An 18,431-nucleotide genomic window follows, 5' to 3' on the forward strand; every position below is an offset into this window, starting at 1 on the left:
GGTTCACAAGTATTTTCAACAAATAGAATATTGGCTTTTTGTTAATGGGGAGTATATTTTATTTTTTTAAGGAAGAACTCTCTTCTACCTCACTGAGAATCAGTTAAAATACACCAGATGGTGCTCAACATCACAAATGAAGGCAAATCCAAACTACCATGAGATGCTACTTCACACCCACTGGAATGGCTCTCATAAACAAACAGAAAATAAGTATGGCAAGGATGTGGAGAAATTTGAGCCCTCATACATTATTGGTAAGACAGTAAAGTGGCAAAGACTTTGTGAAAGCAGTTTGCCAAGTGTAAGACATCGCAGTTTCACTCCTAGGAATACCCTAAAGAACTCAAAACAGATATTTAAACAAATGCCTGGACACACAAGGCCAGAAACACTATTCACAACAGGCGAAATGTTCAAACAACCAAAATGTCCATAACTGATGACTGGAGAAAATGTACCAAGTGCTTTTATTTCATACTGTGTGTTTCTTTTTTAAAAAACTGAATTACAGTTGATATACAATATTATATAAATTAAAGGTGTATGATACAGTAACTGACCATTTTTAAAGGTTATATACTCCATGTACAGTTTTAAAATGCTGGCTGTATTCCCTGTATGTACAATATATCCTTACAGCTCATTTTACAGCTCGTACCTCTTAATGCCCTACCCTTGCTGCCCCTGCTCCGTAACCATTCATTTGTTCTCTATTACCAGTCAGTCTGTTTCTTTTCCTTGTTTTGGTTATATCATACTATGCATTTCTTGAAATGTTCAATAACTTTTCTTCTTTAGCCTACTGTTGTGATGTCAGAGGGCTGGGAACATTCTTCACAGTCTTGCAACTTCCTTTGTTTGAGGGGTACTGAAAGTGAAAGTGAAAGTTGCTCAGCCGTGTCTGACTCTTTGAGACCCCATGGAGACTACACAGCCCATGGTATTCTCCAGGCCAGAATACTGGAGTGGGGAGCCTTTTCCCTCTCCAGGGTATTCTCTTCTAATAAGTGAATTCTATTGGTTTTTATAATTTTAATACTCTGTTCATCAGTGAAATTAGAGCACTGTCATTTTGGCAGTATTGGTGTCATTTAGATATTTGCCTCCAAACATGTGTAAGGTAGTTTATCTTCTTTTCTTTCCTGTGCTCTAACCAGGGTAAACAGATACCATTTGGAAGTTTAAAACATCTTACATACAAATCTACGGAGAAATTCATTAAAAGTATAAAGTATTTTTTTAATTTTAAATTTTTTTAAGTTTTTTTCTAATACAATCTAATCCATGTTTTCAAATGAATCATCCTCTGTCAATTAGTTTAAGAGGTTGCTGTTGAAGTTTTTTCCTTTTTTAAAGTAAAAACACCTAGTAAGATTTAGGGATGTCTCTGGTACTTTTAGCTCAAGCCATCTTCCTCCGAAGTTGTAACTTACTAAGTTCTGATTTACTTCTATTTTCAGCTGTTTGCATTAAAATGTCATGCCCTCATTAAGTCACTAGCTACACACACATACATACACACATGGCCCTGATTTTGCACACGCCTCCCACAGGCTTTATTAATCTCTTGCACTATGACACAGCAATCAAAAGTATAGAGGGTACTTACATTAAGAAACAGCCAGTCACTAAAAATCAAGAACACGATCTTAACTGTTCTTCTCTAGCCTCATAGAGATTAAATGGTATTTCATTATCTCCTCTGCCCCTTGCCAATTCTCCTCATTCCAACAATGACCCTAAGCCTCAGAGCACCACTTCTCAAAAAAACTGATTAGAGTGCAGCTAGTACGTAATACTAAGACATGCTTCTCAAAATGCACATTCTCAGAACACCCTTGGACCAAGAATTAGAATCTCTGCTTTGGATAATGGCTGATTACAAAAAATCTCCTGATTCACCAAGTCTAACCAGAACACCACCCACATATATACTATCAGGGTTAAGGTAACCCTACAATTTATCATACTAACTGGGGTATTTCTGAAAGTGAAAGGAAATGCCATTGACAATGACACTAAGACAAAAGATAAAAACCAGGATGTATGGTCAAAATAGGTTCCTGTGTTACGCCGCACCTTTGAAAACTTGGCTAGTTTCAGTACTACTTTCAACTTAGGAGTTCACTAACATTGTCTAAAATGCAGTACAGGAGTATTACACTAAGAGTTGAAAATATAAAGAAACGTAAGATTCACACCCAGTCCTGGTGCCCGGTTCAGCTGGGAACAAAGGGGATGTGACAAGAGGCGCGAAGTACCAGAGAATAAATCCAAGTCTCTCAAAAGACAGATGTGCACCAAAAGCTTTACAAGATGTAGGATTTAAAATGGGTCTTAAAGGAGCACTATTGATTGGTGGATGAAAATCACTCGAGACCTTGAGAAGGTAAACAAAGATGCAGAGCCCAGAAGCCCATGTTATGGCCAGGGGATGGGAAGCAGACCACTTCTATTGGAGCACAGCCTTTATACATAACAGAAGATAAAGATAAGTTAGGAACCAAATGAAGAGCATTTTGATGGACACCCACTAAAATTCCTGAGGGAATTCCATGATCAAAAAGCAGCTGTGGGACTTCCCTGATGGTTCAGTGGTTAAAAACCTGCCCGCCAACGCAGGGGACAGGGGTTCGATCCCTCGTCTGGGAAGATTTCACATGCAGCAGGGCACCTAAATCTGTGGGCTACAACTCCTGAGCTGGAGCTCTGGAGCCAGCCAGTTGCAACTACTGAAGACCGTACACCCTAGAGCTGAGGCACCGCAACAAGAGAAGTTACCACAGAGAGAAGCCCGCATACCACGCCTGCAGGGTAGCCCCCATTCACCACAACTAGAGAGAGCAAAGAGTGCCCAGGGGAGATGAGAAGGGAAAAAAAGATACAAGGTGAAGAAAGAATACACACTACACCAACACATTCACACCATACATTTCTAAAAGAAAATACTAAATGGAAAGAAGAGTCATTAGGAGAAAGAAGAAACACCTCAGGAATGTCAACAAGAAGTTGAAAGTAAAGAAATATAAGAAGGAAGGCACTTAAAAATAAATTGAAAATAAGTCACATGAAGAAAACATTGGCAGCTAGATTATCAAATAGCCTTAGAAATAAAATAGAAGAGGAAAAGACAGATTACAAAAAGATGAAAGAAATACAAAAAAAGACAGAAAAGTGGGAGATATGGCTCAGTAAACTAAACATAAATGGGCAGACAGATAGTGGATAAGAAAAGATGACAGAATTAAATGGGCTTAAAAAAAAAAAACCTCTCAGAAACAGCATGAGGCTAATAATTAGAGACACAAGATAAATGAAAAGGCCCAGTTTGAGGCAATGGGCTAGCAGAAAAATCCCATTTTTATTTTCAGATTTTCCTGTAAATAAAACTAAACTCACTAATAATAAAAAGATCAAAAGAAGATGTAAAGAAACGTATTTGCCAGAGAATGTGTATATGTACATGTTAAGATCATACAAAGAGCTTAAATTTAGTATAAGATTTCAGAGTTCAGGGGAAATATCAAAAAGAAAAATGCTACAGGAAGAAAATAATTTCTGCATAAAAGACAATTTCATATGTAGTAAAATCATATATATTTGGTCATAAGAGATTTTACATAAGAAGTCTATTACAAATTATACATTACTGGAAGCAATGCCACACAACAATATTTTTATTAGAATCCTATGATTGGACACCATTACAGTGTGGGATCTAGAGCAGTAATTTGCAACTGGAAGTGTCCATCCTTTCCCGCTGCTGTCATTCAGTCTCTAAGTTGTCTCCGACTCTTTGTGACCCCATGAACTGCAGCATGCCAGGCTTCTTGTCCTTATCTCCCAGAGTTTGCTCAAATTCATGTCCACTGAGTTGGTGATGCCAGCCAACCATCTCATCCTCTGTTACCCCCTTCTCCTCCTGCCCGCAATCCTTCCCAGCATCAAGGTCTTTTCCAGTGAGCTGATTTCTTCCCATCAGGTGGCCAAAGTATCGGAGCATCAGTCCTGTTCCAATGAATATTCAGGGGTGATTTCCTTTAGGATTGACTGGTTTGATCTGCTTGCAGTCCAAGGGACTCTCAAGAGTCTTCTCCAGTGCCACAGTCCAAAAGCATGAATTATTCGGCTATGAGCCTCCTTTATGGTCCAACTCTCACATCTTTACACGACTACTGGAAAAACCATAGCTTTGACTACACAGACCTTTGTCAGCCAAGTGATGTCTCTGCTTTTTAATATGCTGCCTAGGTGTGTCACAGCTTTCCTTCCAAAGAGCAGACGTCTTTTAACTTCATGGTCGCGGTCACCCCCTGGACATTTGGAGAAGGGAGCAGGAGCTGCATCCTGGGGCCCACAGTAACTGGGAGAGGCCCTGCCAGCATGAAGCCCAAAGGCGCTCAGTGTCTTCTAAAGCAAAGCATGTGCTGCTGCGCACCAAGTCACTCCAGTCATGTCTGACTCTGTCCAACCCCACGGACTGCAGCCCACCAACATCCTCTGTCTGCAGGATTTTCCGGGCAAGAATACTCAAGTGAGTTGCCATTTCCTTTTCCAGGGGATCTCCCTGATCTCTTACATCTCCTGCGTTAGCAGGCATATTCTTTACCACTAGTGCCACCTGGGAAGCCCAACGCAAAGCACAATGCAGTCCAAAATGCTGAAGGGGACGCTGGTAAGAAACACTGTAGATGGACAGAGAACGTTGCTTTTCTTGTAGATTTAGATAAAATAAAGTTCATTTTCTTGTGGTTAATTTGATTCTGATAAAGTTCTCTGCATTCCACCTCAATCTATTTTAATTCAGAACTTAAAAACAGACATATAGTTCTAATATAGGAATTTTAGTTACTAAGACATTGATTATCCCTTCACAAATTAAGATATGGTGAGGAGAACATCTTATGTTTAAAGCGACAGCTTCAAGAAGTATTCAGTTTTCAAAATAATACCTAGGGCAATGGTTGAGTTGAATAACATGCCTTTGCATTATGTTACCACCAAATATGTCCAGGCAACTTTTATGCATGCAAAGTTTCCTAACAGTGGCCATATACTGAAGGACTGCAATTGAATGAAAGAAAACAAATACAAGTTCACGAGTCAGAAAAGGATAGGTAACCAACTCACTATTTTGAAAAGGAGGAAAAAAATAAATCTGATAAACAAGAGGAAGAATTAAGCACTTATTCTGCCTTCACTATGGAACTTACCAGACTGGTAACCAAATAGAAGATGTGGGCAAGTTTCTGTTTAGACAAGTATTCCAGTGGCTACCAGCATCACAAAAAGACAACCAGCTTTTAGGTGTTTCCTGATGAAATAGTTCACTACCACCTATGCAGCAGTTTTGTCAAAAGAAAAAAAAGGGGGGGAAGGTAATCAATCCTGAATATTAACAAGCCTTCTGACCTAACTCCCAAATTTACAGGAAATGCTGAACAAAAAGATACTAAACTTTGCTGTCAGAGTGCAACAAGCAAAATCTAGACTTAAAAACTCAGCCCTGTTTCATTTAAATAATCTGCAAAAATGAAAAAGGGAAAGAAAAAAACAAAAACAGAAAGAAATTAAAGATTGGATGATATATAAAACACATCAACCAATTACAATGTGTCTATTCAGATACCGATTCCAATTACCTTTGAAGAAGAAAGGTAGACAATTCTTAAGACATTTGTAAATTTGAACATGACTGATTTAAGAATTTCGATATTTTTAGATGTGTTAGTGACACTGGGTTAAGTTAAAAGTCTTTATCTTTTGGAAATGCACCTGAAATATCTGTTCTTTAAAAATGCAGATTAAATGATGTCTGAGATTTGCTTCAACATGATATAGGAGGGTGAAATGATTGGGATTACAGATGACATAAGATTGGCTCAGAGTTGTTAACAATTGAAACTAGGTGAAGGCTACATGGCTATTTATCACACTAGCCTGTTTACTTCTGTAGATGTTCCAAGTTCTCCATAATAAAAGTTAATTTTAAAAAATTAAGAAACCTTAGCAGGAGGGAAAAGCGATCATTTGCAACATGTTTATTTAGGGTTTATAAAAGAAAATGAATACTTAGCATAGTCCTCTAATGGATATGGGGATATAAAGCATCTGGGAGGATGTAACAGAGAGGTCTTTAAAAATTTTAAACAGACACTAGTGTAAATAAAATAAAGAAAATCTAAAGGTGCACTAGTTAAAACTGTCATTGAATTCCACGTGGTCACATGCATCTAAAGTTACTCAAACCATTCAAATGCTGCCTTTTTCCCTCTTTGTGATTGAAGGTAAATTTACTACAAGTATATATATTACAAACCCAACAAATATCACCAATCTCCTTAGAAACAAGTGTGAAACAAAAAGAAAACCATAAAGCCAAGGCCTTAAGATGCCCTCTAAATTTTGTTGTTACTACTGTTTAAATTGAGAAGACTACAGAAAGCAGCAGGAAGCCATAAAAAACATGTAGCCACAATCTTCTGAGATGGATTCTCTTGGGGACCCTAAATAAATGGATTCTTGACCTACTAAAATTTAATGTAAAAAAATGATCCATTTGTAAAGGACCTATAAGATTGTAAATGGCAAACACACTACAAATAACCACCCTTAGAAAGGGAATGAATGGTGTTTATAAAAAGCAAGTCCCATGGATGTAAAGGGAGAATCATCACAATGATTTATAAGTAAAGGAAAATAAAATAAAAAGGTAACAAAATTCATGTTTCCCTAGGCCCTTCACTCAGACCAAAATATGTGGAGCTATACTCCCAAAAGCAATTTCAGACTAGAGATGTCTTTATTTTTCCCCAGACAAGCTAGAAGTTAAACAGAATGACAAAGTATATTTACTCTGGGACAGTGAAGCAGGAAAGAAACTTCAGACTGGCAGAACTGGTCCAGATCCCTCCAAAATAGGCCGAGAGAAAAAGAGAGGTAGATTTAAAGTCATTCCTTTGCTCAAAGAGAAGCTTTACACAAGGAACTACAAGTCAGAGAACAAAGATCTGCCTTCTGTTATGATCATCTTCATTCCCTGACCTGCTTCCTTACAAGGAAAGAGAGAAGAGAGCTGAGCTGGCAACTTGGGGAATGCTCCCTAAAAAAGAAAATGATTCTGTCCGAATGGTTAAAAAAAAAAAAAACAACACTAATGCAAGCCTAGCACCCCCCAAGGCAAAAAAGAAAACTCTTCTTTCTCCAATTCACCAACTGAACCTCACTTGCCAGGTTCTAAAACCACAGAGTATGCCAGATCCTTCAAGAGACTATAAGCAAACAGATGGGATACAACTCACGCTAAGAACGCACCTACAGACCACGAAACAACTCTGAATGCTTTTACCAGATTTCTTAACCAGCAGTATACAGAAGCAAGAAGTGCTTACATTTACGTCAAAACTAAGCCTAGATTTTTGCCCTGGAGCTGTTATGTATATATATGCGCTACATGTGTGACAACTCTCAGATTACCTTTTGAAACCTTAACAAGAATGATACTTCATAGAATTGTTTTGGGAATTAAATAAAATAGCATATTAATAGGCACGATAGTATGGAAATCCAGGAGAGTGTCAGGCTGGATGCTCAATTATTTCCTCTTTTCTTTTCTGAAGTGAGAATGAAAGTTGCCTATTCATGAACCACATACACTTTGTACAAAATATAGGCAGAGAAATTTCTCTCTAAATATCCATATGCTCCCCAACATTTTCCACCTTGAGGTCATGTGATTAAATCCGTATCTTACTTTCAGACCAAAGTACTTTCAGCCAGCACATGACCCTCTAGTTATCCTGCCTGGACATGTTGAAAATGGCAGAGCTCCAAGTTAGTTGTAAGCTGCACAGATCCCAGCCAACACATGGAAGAGCCACCCAGGAGTCCAACATTTATATGTTGAAGTTAATGCAACACAAAACAGCTTAGCAAAATTTAATGTCTCCTTTTATAGCCTAACTGCACTCAAATGCATACATAAAGACGGCAAGTCCTATGCTTAGGTATCATGGGATTCCCCAGTGGTTCAGTGGTAAAGAATCTGCCTGCAATGCAGGAGGCCTAGGTTTGATCCCTAGGTGGGGAAAATCCCCTGGAGAAGGAAATGGTAGCCCACACCAGTATTCTTGCCTGGGAAATCCCATGGACAGAGGAGCCTATAGTCCATGGAGTCTCAAAAGAGTCAGACACAACTGAAGCAACTTAGTAGGCATGCATGCTTAGGTATTAAAGGATATCTTCCTTTCTGTGTAATTTGGTATGTCCAGAATGAACAGAATAATTGAGAGAGAATACTGACAGCAAAGCAGAAAAGTAATCCAACATACACAGAATAACTTAGAAACTGATGCTTAGTTTCACCTCAAAAGAAAAGGAGAAAAAAACTCTAAAATCAAGAATCTAAACTCTTTTAATCATACAGGTTAGACAATTAAAAAATAAAAAAGCAACGCTCCAAAAATAAAAGCTGAGAAACTAAAAACAGCTATGAGGAAATAGGTAAAAGAAAGAAAAGCAGAACAAGACTTTAAATACCCTTGCACCATGTAGTAAAACAGCTGGCGTCACTTGCCACTGTCACAGCAGTAGTACAGGGCCACAACTGCTTACCCACATTCTGGAATATCCCAAAAGCTCTAAAAATCAAAGACTGAAAAATAATTTGGCAGCAACACCAAACATGAACTAACCTGAAACTATCTGTAGTGCCGATGTATCCCACTTAGTGAGAGCATTCATACAGTTTGGGTGTAGAAATATGCATGTGTTTGATTATGGAGTGCTGACCCGGATCCCACTGGCAGTGTTATATAAACTACATCACATTCCCTTTCTAAAGTCTGAAAACTTTCACATTCTGAAACGTTACTGGCCCCACAGGTTAGAAATAAAGGACTGGGGACTTGTAACAATAATAGGATAATCTCTGCATTGTCTTAATGATAAAAATCAAAATCAGATGAAGAGCATGGCTTTCTAAACCGTTTGCAGTTCAATGTACTGAATCAAACTGAATTTTGATGATTTCCCAACGGTTATTTACACTCGATGATACTTCAGTACTTCTAGTAGCACACAGATATAACCAGCCTAAACCTAAATCATCAAGAGGGTATAATGAACTAGTAGGAAACTAGTTAATTAATTTAAAATATTGCTGTAAGTATTTCTGGCCTCAGTAGACCATAATTTAAAAGGTACTCAACATAGCCATTCCTGTAGGTTCACATTAAAAAAAAAAAAAAGACATGTATCAGATAATAAACTACAGCACAAGTGTAGTGGAAGATGGGGATACCAGCTCTGAGGAAAGTACAGAAGAAAGTATATTCACTAGGCATCACTACTGAGATAGGAAAATAATAATAAATGAACTACGTAAAACTTAAAGAGGCAAAGGTATTGGAGTTAACATCTACAGCAGGATTTCTCAACCTCTACTGACATTTTAGGCCAGATATAATCTTTGTTGGAGGGGGTGACCTAGGCATTACAGGGTATTTAAGAGCATCCCTGACCTCTCTCTATTCACTAAATTATTAATAGCAGCTCCTCTTCCCCAGTTGTGAAAAGTCTCTAGGCGTTGCCAATTGGTCCATAGGACAACTGGAGTGGGGTGTGACAATAAGAAGGCAAAAATCACCCCCAGATGAGAACTGGGGAAAAAGAAATATTAAAGATTTAAAGATGTTTCTTCTTCTAGATTCTAAAATGCCAAATAAGCTACCCTGTTAAAGCAGTATAGAAAGGGGAAAGAAATCTTTCTAATTCTCTAGATCTACAGGTGGTTTTATTCTGTTTTTAATCTTAATTTTGTAGGAAAGATGAGAATCCACTGGAGCACCCCTGTACTCTAAGGAACAATGACTTGTTGATCTTCTTATAACTAAACATATCCATCTGTTGTTATAGCTACTCATTCAAGGATGGAATAAGGTACCAGCTGGTTATCTATAGAAAAGAACAAAACAATTTGAGTCTTGCATGCAGCTGCAAAGTAACCACGTAACTTTTTAAATGCACAGTTTTCACCCACTTTCTGATTACATTATCTGCACTGAACTTAACAGATCCCTAATAAAAATGTGACCTATTGAGGGGGAAAATATTATTTTCAATTATACCATTCCTTTGGAAAAACTTTTCAGTCACAAAGTACTGAATCTTTCTGCCACACCGGCATGTATGAGGGAAATAACTAGCTTCACTGCAAACCAATTTCTTTTTAATAATACAAATGGTAGCCAAATACCTCTGAACAATCATATTAAAAACGACAATTATGGGGACTTCCCCAGTGGTTCAGTGGTTAAGACTCTGCCTTCCAATGCAGAGTGTGCAAGTTCAATCTTTGGTTGAGAAACTAAGATCTCATATGCTTCAGTGTGAAGCCAAAAATTAAAACACACACAATTATGAAAAAGTAAAGAATATATGGGATATTTCATAGATCTCTAATCCAAAGTCATTATTTTGTCTAGAATTTCTATTTCTGTCAATTTGACAGACCAATTGGAAAACACCTTCAGTCAGAGTAGTTCTGTTCTTATCTATTTCACAAACTGAGCATCCAAGAAAGATTTAATTTTTATAAAAAGGCCATTACAGGATTTTTTTCAAGAGTTGAAAACAAAAGGGCTAGATAATTAATGAAACAATTTCGTTTTATGAAACAGCGTACCTTCACATAGCACATTTTGGCTAACATAAACAACAATCAAATGTATACATAAAAAAGAAAAAGCAATCTATCCATATGTGTGGGAGGATTTAAAACCATTATATAAGCAACCAATCTATGTAGATTCATATGTCAACTAGAGAAAGCTTCCAAAATCTCTCCTTAGATCACAGCGAAGGAAAGAATGCTATGTTCAGATAACTAGCAAATTATATCACTTCAGAATCAATTTTACAAAATTATTGATATAATCTCATTCTCAGTGGAATACTAAAAGGGAAAACATATCACCACTATTTAAAAGTAGTTTATTATAATCCACTGGACAGAGCATTCTCTGCTGAATTAGGTTTCATTAACCATTAGCATATTTCTTTACAGAGGATATACTATTTGTTCAACCTTGTCCAGTGTTCCTAGGTTTATTTTCTTTTTTACTCAAGTTCCAAGGAATTGCTTTTAACTAGCTGCCTGACATTCCCAATAGGTGCAGAGCTGATTAAGATAAAATTATTCCGATAGTTGGATGCTGATGCACTGGAGAAAATGCCTCCAAAAGTGAAGGCATACTGCTAAGGTAGCTCTTTAACCACGCCTCAACCACTTCATTAACCCAATTCACATTAAGGAATTTCTAAACATATATATTCATCTAATCTTCACAACAAACTTATAAAGGGGGTATAATTTTAATCTCTTATTACAGAGATGAGAAACAGAAAGACAGGAATATTCCACAGCTTATCTAAGGTAACACAGCTATTAAGTGCCAGAGCAGGGGCTTGTACTCAGTCCAGCTCAAGTACCAGTGCTTTTCAAACCTTAAAATACATTCAATCCATCTGGAAATCTAGTTGAAATTCAGATCCTGATTCAGTACTTTTGCAGGGCGGGTAGGCAAGATTCTACATTTCTAAAAGATTCTACAGTTCTAAAATCTCACCTGTGATGCAGATGCTACTGGTCTGAAGACCACCCCTGGGCACCAAAGTTCTATCTTGTCTAGAAATGGTGCAAGGCGGTAGTAATCCGCAAAAGGAGGCAGAGCTCATCCACAGACAGTTGGCTTATGAGTAAATCAGGGCTTCCCAACTACTGGTTTAAAACTTAATTGCTTTTGTTCATTTTTTAGAAAGAAGGAAATGAGCAAAATTTGCAAGCATCATAGCACCCACTTTCAGGTTTTTGTATGTTAATACAATAACTTGGTACTGTAACGCCTCCCTCTCAATAAGGCCTTTCTAACATCCAAAAACTATTTACAATGTCCCTGAATGTCTACTTTAATATAGGTTCAATCTGAACATATTAAAGGTATTTTTAGAGCATATTTTTGTACTGTCTCAGATATGAAAAGAATTAAAGAGACTGAGTTAAAAATCCAGCACCTTTCTAAAGTTCCACCACCTGTCAAGTCCTGAGAGGACACCCTCTGGGGAACAGATGGAACATAAATGTCTTAGAGCACATCACTCAATTCTACTTAATAACTTTCTCTAAAAACAGGTAAGGAACTGCACATAATACAGTCTCCCTTCATTCTCACTGGTACATCAACTCTTCACACTCTAATCTAGAATAAAGGATATAAATTGAAGCCATTAAGTGTTATATCTGTAAATGCTTTGGCCTAAAGCATTCCAATACCTGAAAATTGAAACACCATCGAATCACTGGAAATAACATTTTATCACACGTTTATACTATCAGGAAAAGAAATATCAATACTACCCAAATATATTCAGATAGGTTTAAAGCCATACACTTAATTCAATAATTAAGTCTATCCTATGATCACCCTGGGTGTATACATATTTGACACAGCTATATAAATAACTAAAAAATATTTTATTAATTAAACATAGGAAAAGATTTAAGAAAAAATCTTAAGTCAGTAATTTTGATTTTGTTGTGTTTTCTTGTGTTTCATTCAAGTTCTTTTTTCAATGTACACAGACATACTTTTCATTCTTCTCTGAAAAATTAAATGTATCACATACTTTGACAAGCTTGTAAAAATCATATTCAAAACCATAATGGAATTCTGATTAACTAACTACACGTGAAAGTCAAAATAATTAGGTTTCTTAGATTTCAGACAATATGAATTCACATATTTTCTAGAATTTATTAATAGGGTCCCACTATTAATTATAACATAAATTAACAAATCTAAACTGTACAATCACCATAAAGCTAAAATTCTCACCTGTGAATTACAAGAACACCACGAATACGTATTTGACACAAAGGTAAAAATACAAATCTTAAATTAGCTGTCAAAAATCCTAAAAATATCTCCAGTAACTCTTACTATTCCAAACTCCTGCTCAAGAACAAGACCTAGATGTTCTTCCACCCAAAAGAATCTGAAGACTTACAGAAAAACACATAAAAATATGTGAATATTTCACTTGTCCAGCATATGAAAGAAGACTGTCCCTAAACTAATAAAAACAAAAACAACTACTCCAGTCTCCTACTAAGACTGATGTTTTCTCGGTGTTTTTTTTTTTCCCTCTATTAATCACTCACACAGTCACAAAAGAACTCATACATTAAAAAAAGCAGAGAACTGAACGGTGTCATTTGCAGTAGTTGACAGTGATCACCAGTTGTGAGGAGAGAAAGCACAGATGATGTATGTATGCCAAGTTACTGCTCAATGAGCAAGCCCAAAGGATCACCATTTCACCAGTCTAACCACTAAATGTGAAGCATTATTTCATGGACTGAAAGGAAATCTGGTACATAAAGAGAAAAATAAAAGCAAATTAAACTAAACTTTCTATCTCTAAGACAGACTATACTTCCTCTACAATAATCGTCAGTGACCTTGTGGAAACATTCCTGGGTTAAATAGGCAGAGCACATTTCTTCAGCAACTGCAACATATTGTTCTCAGGGCATCCAGCACGTGTCTATTGGGCTTACTAGATTCACACACGAACACTATTTAATAATTTGTGCCATTTGCAGAAAATCAACAAAAACCTTTAAAAAATGTTTGACCTTATATGCAATTTTAAAACAATAAAGACTTTTGAACCGATAGATCTTTACATGTTCTATAATGAGAAATACCAGAATACACTCTCCATGTTAAGTAATTCTTCCAGAGAGCAAATTTAACCTGACCTCCTTAAATGGCTACAGATTTGACACACCATTTAGAAGCCTGAAAGGAAATACTGATTTATTTATTCTCTAAAGCAGTGCTGTTCAACAGAAATACAACATGAGCCACATATGTAATTTTAAATTGTCTACTAACCGTATTAAAACAGGAAAAAATAATTTAAAAACGTTTTACATACTGTAATAACCCAAACCCAACATATCAAAATATCGGTATTTCAACATGTAATAAATATTTTTTGAAAATCAGTAAAAATATTTTGCATTCTTTTCTTCATACTGTTTTCAAATTCTGATGTGTACTTTACACTTACAGAACATCTCATTTTGGATTACAACCGAAGCGCTCAATAGCCACAAGTGGTTAGTGGCTACATTACTGGACAGCACAGATAGCTCCTAAGTACTACTTTGATATCTGACATACTACTATCTGTTTAAAATTAGCTTACATTCATGTTTCCATTTTGAATTGAAATGTCTGATTATAAATATCTATTTATAATATTTATAAATATCTATTTATAAATATTATAAATATTAATATAAGCAAATAAACATCAGATCACCTTATCAGAGGACCCAGTTAACATACACAATAAGAAGCGGTTGGATTACATCCTATTACATCTCAAGTAGATTTCAGAAATAGGTCTGATCACCACTAGTGAACACCACTTGTAGAAAAATATAGGTAAGACAAGAAAACACTTTCATATCAAACTGTAACACTGCTTTATTTCTAGTAGCCATTCTGGTTTCTGAGTACCTATCTCCATGCAAATTATCTACAAGACAGTTTTTCTAAGTTTGATGAATTTTAGAAGTCAAACAGTCACAGATGAAAAACTGAGTGCTAAGAGGAATTTAAAAAATATTTCAGGGAAAAAATTACAAACCAGTTACTTTTAATGCACCTTATACCAACCAACAATCTTAAACCATTCTACATGAGTTTCACTGAAATGACTTCTTCCCACAAATTCCAACTCATTCACTGTCTTTTATACACATATTTCTAGTGCCAAAAATACTAAGGATTTTCCCAAGTAATTAAACCATCTGATTAAAATGTAAATAATTCCAACAATGCATTCTCTAGAAAACAGCAACTAAAACCATTAGCTTAGCACATAAACTCTGTCCTAAAGGCAAGTTACTGAATAAATCAAACAGAAATAACTATACTCCTGTTTACTGCATTTACATTTTTGTATCACCACATTCAGCAATTTCTAAATTTGGAAGGTCAGTTCAGACTGCACACAAGCAGTAACTTTAAAGCTTAGCAAAATTTTAGAAGTTTCTGCAATATACTTCTGAATAAACACACTACAGAACTATTACAACAGAATAAAAATCAGCACCGTTCATACTAATCCCAGCAAGAAGCAAAAATCAATATATTCATAAGTTCAAAATGTATGATACACTCTAAAAAGGTTTTTTTCCTCCCAAATTTATTTGATTCACCCAAGACAATTTTTTGTTCAATCCACTTGCAAAGCTGAAAAGAAGCAAATGTAGCCTCTTCTGCAGCACAAATATCCAACAACGATACATGAATCTCTGGATATTTTTCCACAGTTTGAAATTAAAACAACACAAGTTGTTTCTTACCTGCAGTTAGGAGGAGGATCAAGGGTTATTTCAGCTAGCTCCTTCTGAATTCTGTTAGTGAAATGAGAGCAGACAAAAAGGATTTGAGAGTCTACAGAATAACCGGGGAATTACACTGCCCTCTACCACCATGCAGTTAAATGCAAGGCTGGCTTCGCCCTCAGTAATGCTAACATGGCTGCTCCCTCTTTGTTCTCAGAGGCATAACCCAAATCCCTTAACAGAAACTTCGCAGCTTTTTTTCTCACTTGCTACTGTACGTAAGGAAGACATTCACACCTGATTTGAGAACTAGCCCTCCACTTGTACTCAGAAAAGGATGTAAAATGTATTTTAAAGCACTTTTTACCAGATAAATTCTCTTTTCAAGCTTATATGCAAATGAGACAAGAAGGGAGGAGGGAAAGCACTAGAATATTTGACAATGACTCCAAGACACTTTACCAAGGTAAAAATGAACAAGCTACTGCAAGTGCACATTAATAATTTTGACAATATTTTACCTGTCAGAAAAAGTTTGAAATTTACAAATATTTTTACCAGTGAAAAACTTTCAAAGAATTCTGATATTTGTATTTAAGTAAATCTGTTTCCCCAGAGCTTAAGTACAGCACTTAAATTTAATAAATTTGGGAGAAAAGATAGACAGCCTTGAGGTAAGAGGAAAAAGAGCAGTTCTTATTTTATTCAAATTTACAATGCTTTCAAAACTTAAGATATGTTTAGTATGTTCATCAACAAGATTGTAAGAAACTGAGAAGGATTTTAAATTATCTCATGGACTGCTGTTATTTCATAAAATATTCTAGTTATTAACACTTGATTATTGATACAATAGAGGTGAAAATCCACAGACTATCACTAACAGAACGCCAACATTTGATCAGCTTTTATATTTTCTTTTTCTTTTGGTTGAGATCAACAAAAATCAATAAAATGTCGATATCGGCTAATGCTATAGGAACACCTGATGTGTAATTACTAAAATTCACAGGTATTCACATACTACTACCATTGATTGGAGTCCCATTGACACCATTTTTTTTTTCACTATCACAAACATATAAATCAACAGAAAACAAATGATCTTTCACTTATATCCAACAAAATATGCTTCTCCTGCTGTTGAGTATTAACATGTCAAGCATATCCACAAATTTTAGAGTGAAGAGGCGTAATGGCAAACTTCTCAATCACCAAGTGCCACCTAACATGTAAACGGCTACTTTTCAGTTTTACCTACTCTCACAAGGACACGGAGGTATGACCATAGCTTAACTAGAAAAAGTAAAACCTGAGATGAACGACGTAAGGTCACACTTGTAAAAACTGAAAACACACTTGAAGTACAATTTTAAAATCTGCCTTCAAATACAGCCAAGGCCCCGACTTTAAAAATTTTCTAGCAAACATGACCATTTCTGATCATTAAGTTTCATGAAGAGAGGCACTGATCTCTCCAAGTGTCACCTTCAATGAAGATGAATATTACTGATAAAAAGACAACATCCTCAAATGTACCAGCTAATCTGGGATCACCAAATTTTCCTTGCCAACTCCTGAATCTGTCAGATGTTACTCCAGTCTCTACTCAAGGACACTCTCTGAAGTTACCAAAGCACAGAACAAGTTTGCTTCAAAGTCTCATTCCAGGGAGGTGGCTTATATACCACCTAAGCAGAATGACAACTCATTCAAGTCCAGACAAAACCGACAGCCAAGGAAATATTTTTGAACTACTGCTGCTGATGTTAAACCAACAAAAGCGTCCATTTGGAAGACAAACTGACAACGTGCTTAATCCTTTTTTCACACGTTACCTTTTAGCACTAGTGGATAACTTAGCAGTGGTTTTGCTAGAGAGTTTGGTGTTTTTCTTCTGCTGGGTGGCAGAAGGTTTTCTTTCTTCTTGCTCTTCAGGCTCTGGAGCGGCTGGGTCTCGCTGGTCTGCATCTGAACTACCACTGCTGGTGCTGGGGCTCTCATCATCGGACCTCTGCCGATCACTGGACATCTTGCTGAAGTTATTTCTTGGAAAACTTTTCAAGAAAAAACGGGGAAAGAAAGGAAATGTAAGTCTAAAGAAATAAACCAATAGCATTTTCTTCTCTTAATCTTCACCTAAAATCGTGTTTTAGTGAAAATGCTTCAAAAGTGTTCACACTTATCTCATCGTACAGCAAGGTTACAGGGGAGGTGATGTGTCTCACAACGGCAGCGTTCAGGGATTTACCGAACTCAAGTTAGAAAAACCCACTCACATTTTTTTCCATCCCTTGGACAATCTATCAATTGTCTACTTTCTCAGAAGGCATGAAACAGATTTGCCAGGGAACTTAGGGAACGAGCATTAATAACATATGACACACTGTAAATAACAGATCTCGCTGAAAAATGTTAAAAAGTCACTAATAACGTCTAAATATTTACACACTGACATTGGTCAAAGCTACCAAATTCCTTTTCCGAGAGGAAAACATACCCTGTTAATCGCCCATATGCTTATTTAAGGTGGTGATTCCTCCTCTGTGCACGTAAGCCTTTAAATACAACACTTAGGAATTTTAAAAATCAACTAACAAGCTGTTCTGGCCACGGCCAGCAGCGAAGATTCATCCGGCCAAGACCAAGCTGCCACCCTGGGAAAAGCAGAATTCAAACTGCACCTTCTGCAAAGCTCCCCATGCCATCAAGGTTCCTCGCTCAATTTTTACATCACGGACCGACATTTTGTCCAAAATAACCAAAAAAAAAAAAAAATTCAGAGCAAAAACAAACAAACAAAGCCTCAAGAAGTGCAACAAATTTCCGCGCCCGCCGAGGCGAGCCGCGGCCGGCGGCGGCCACGCAGCTCGGCGGCCCTTTGTGGGGAGGGCCGCGCGGGGGCCGCGGGCAGCGCTCGCCGCGCCGGGCGCCAAGTGATGCGAGCAGCCCGGCCGGCCCCGCGGCGGCTCGCGGACACCGGCGGCGCGGGCGCCCGGCGCGA

At 37.0% G+C, this 18,431-nt stretch overlaps 1 protein-coding gene across 3 annotated transcripts in view; it reads right to left on the minus strand.

The window, feature by feature from the left end:
- UBE2E3 (ubiquitin conjugating enzyme E2 E3) overlaps nt 1–18,431 on the minus strand; it is a 93,897-nt gene that overhangs the window by 75,045 nt on the left and 421 nt on the right. Inside the window, exons 1-3 of one of the 3 annotated variants that reach the window (XM_052659368.1) lie at nt 18,112–18,222; nt 17,266–17,484; nt 15,446–15,496 (exon numbers count right to left, since the gene is read on the minus strand). In XM_052659368.1, the coding sequence (XP_052515328.1) occupies nt 15,446–15,496; nt 17,266–17,459 (245 nt within the window). In that variant the 5' untranslated portion in view covers nt 17,460–17,484; nt 18,112–18,222. Of the gene's footprint in view, nt 1–15,445; nt 15,497–17,265; nt 17,485–17,927; nt 18,001–18,111; nt 18,223–18,431 lie in introns of those variants that run through there. The other 2 variants (XM_052659369.1, XM_052659364.1) reach the window with 2 other exon arrangements.

This window comes from Budorcas taxicolor, chromosome 2 (genome assembly GCF_023091745.1).
Source record: "Budorcas taxicolor isolate Tak-1 chromosome 2, Takin1.1, whole genome shotgun sequence".
NCBI lineage: Eukaryota > Metazoa > Chordata > Mammalia > Artiodactyla > Bovidae > Budorcas > Budorcas taxicolor.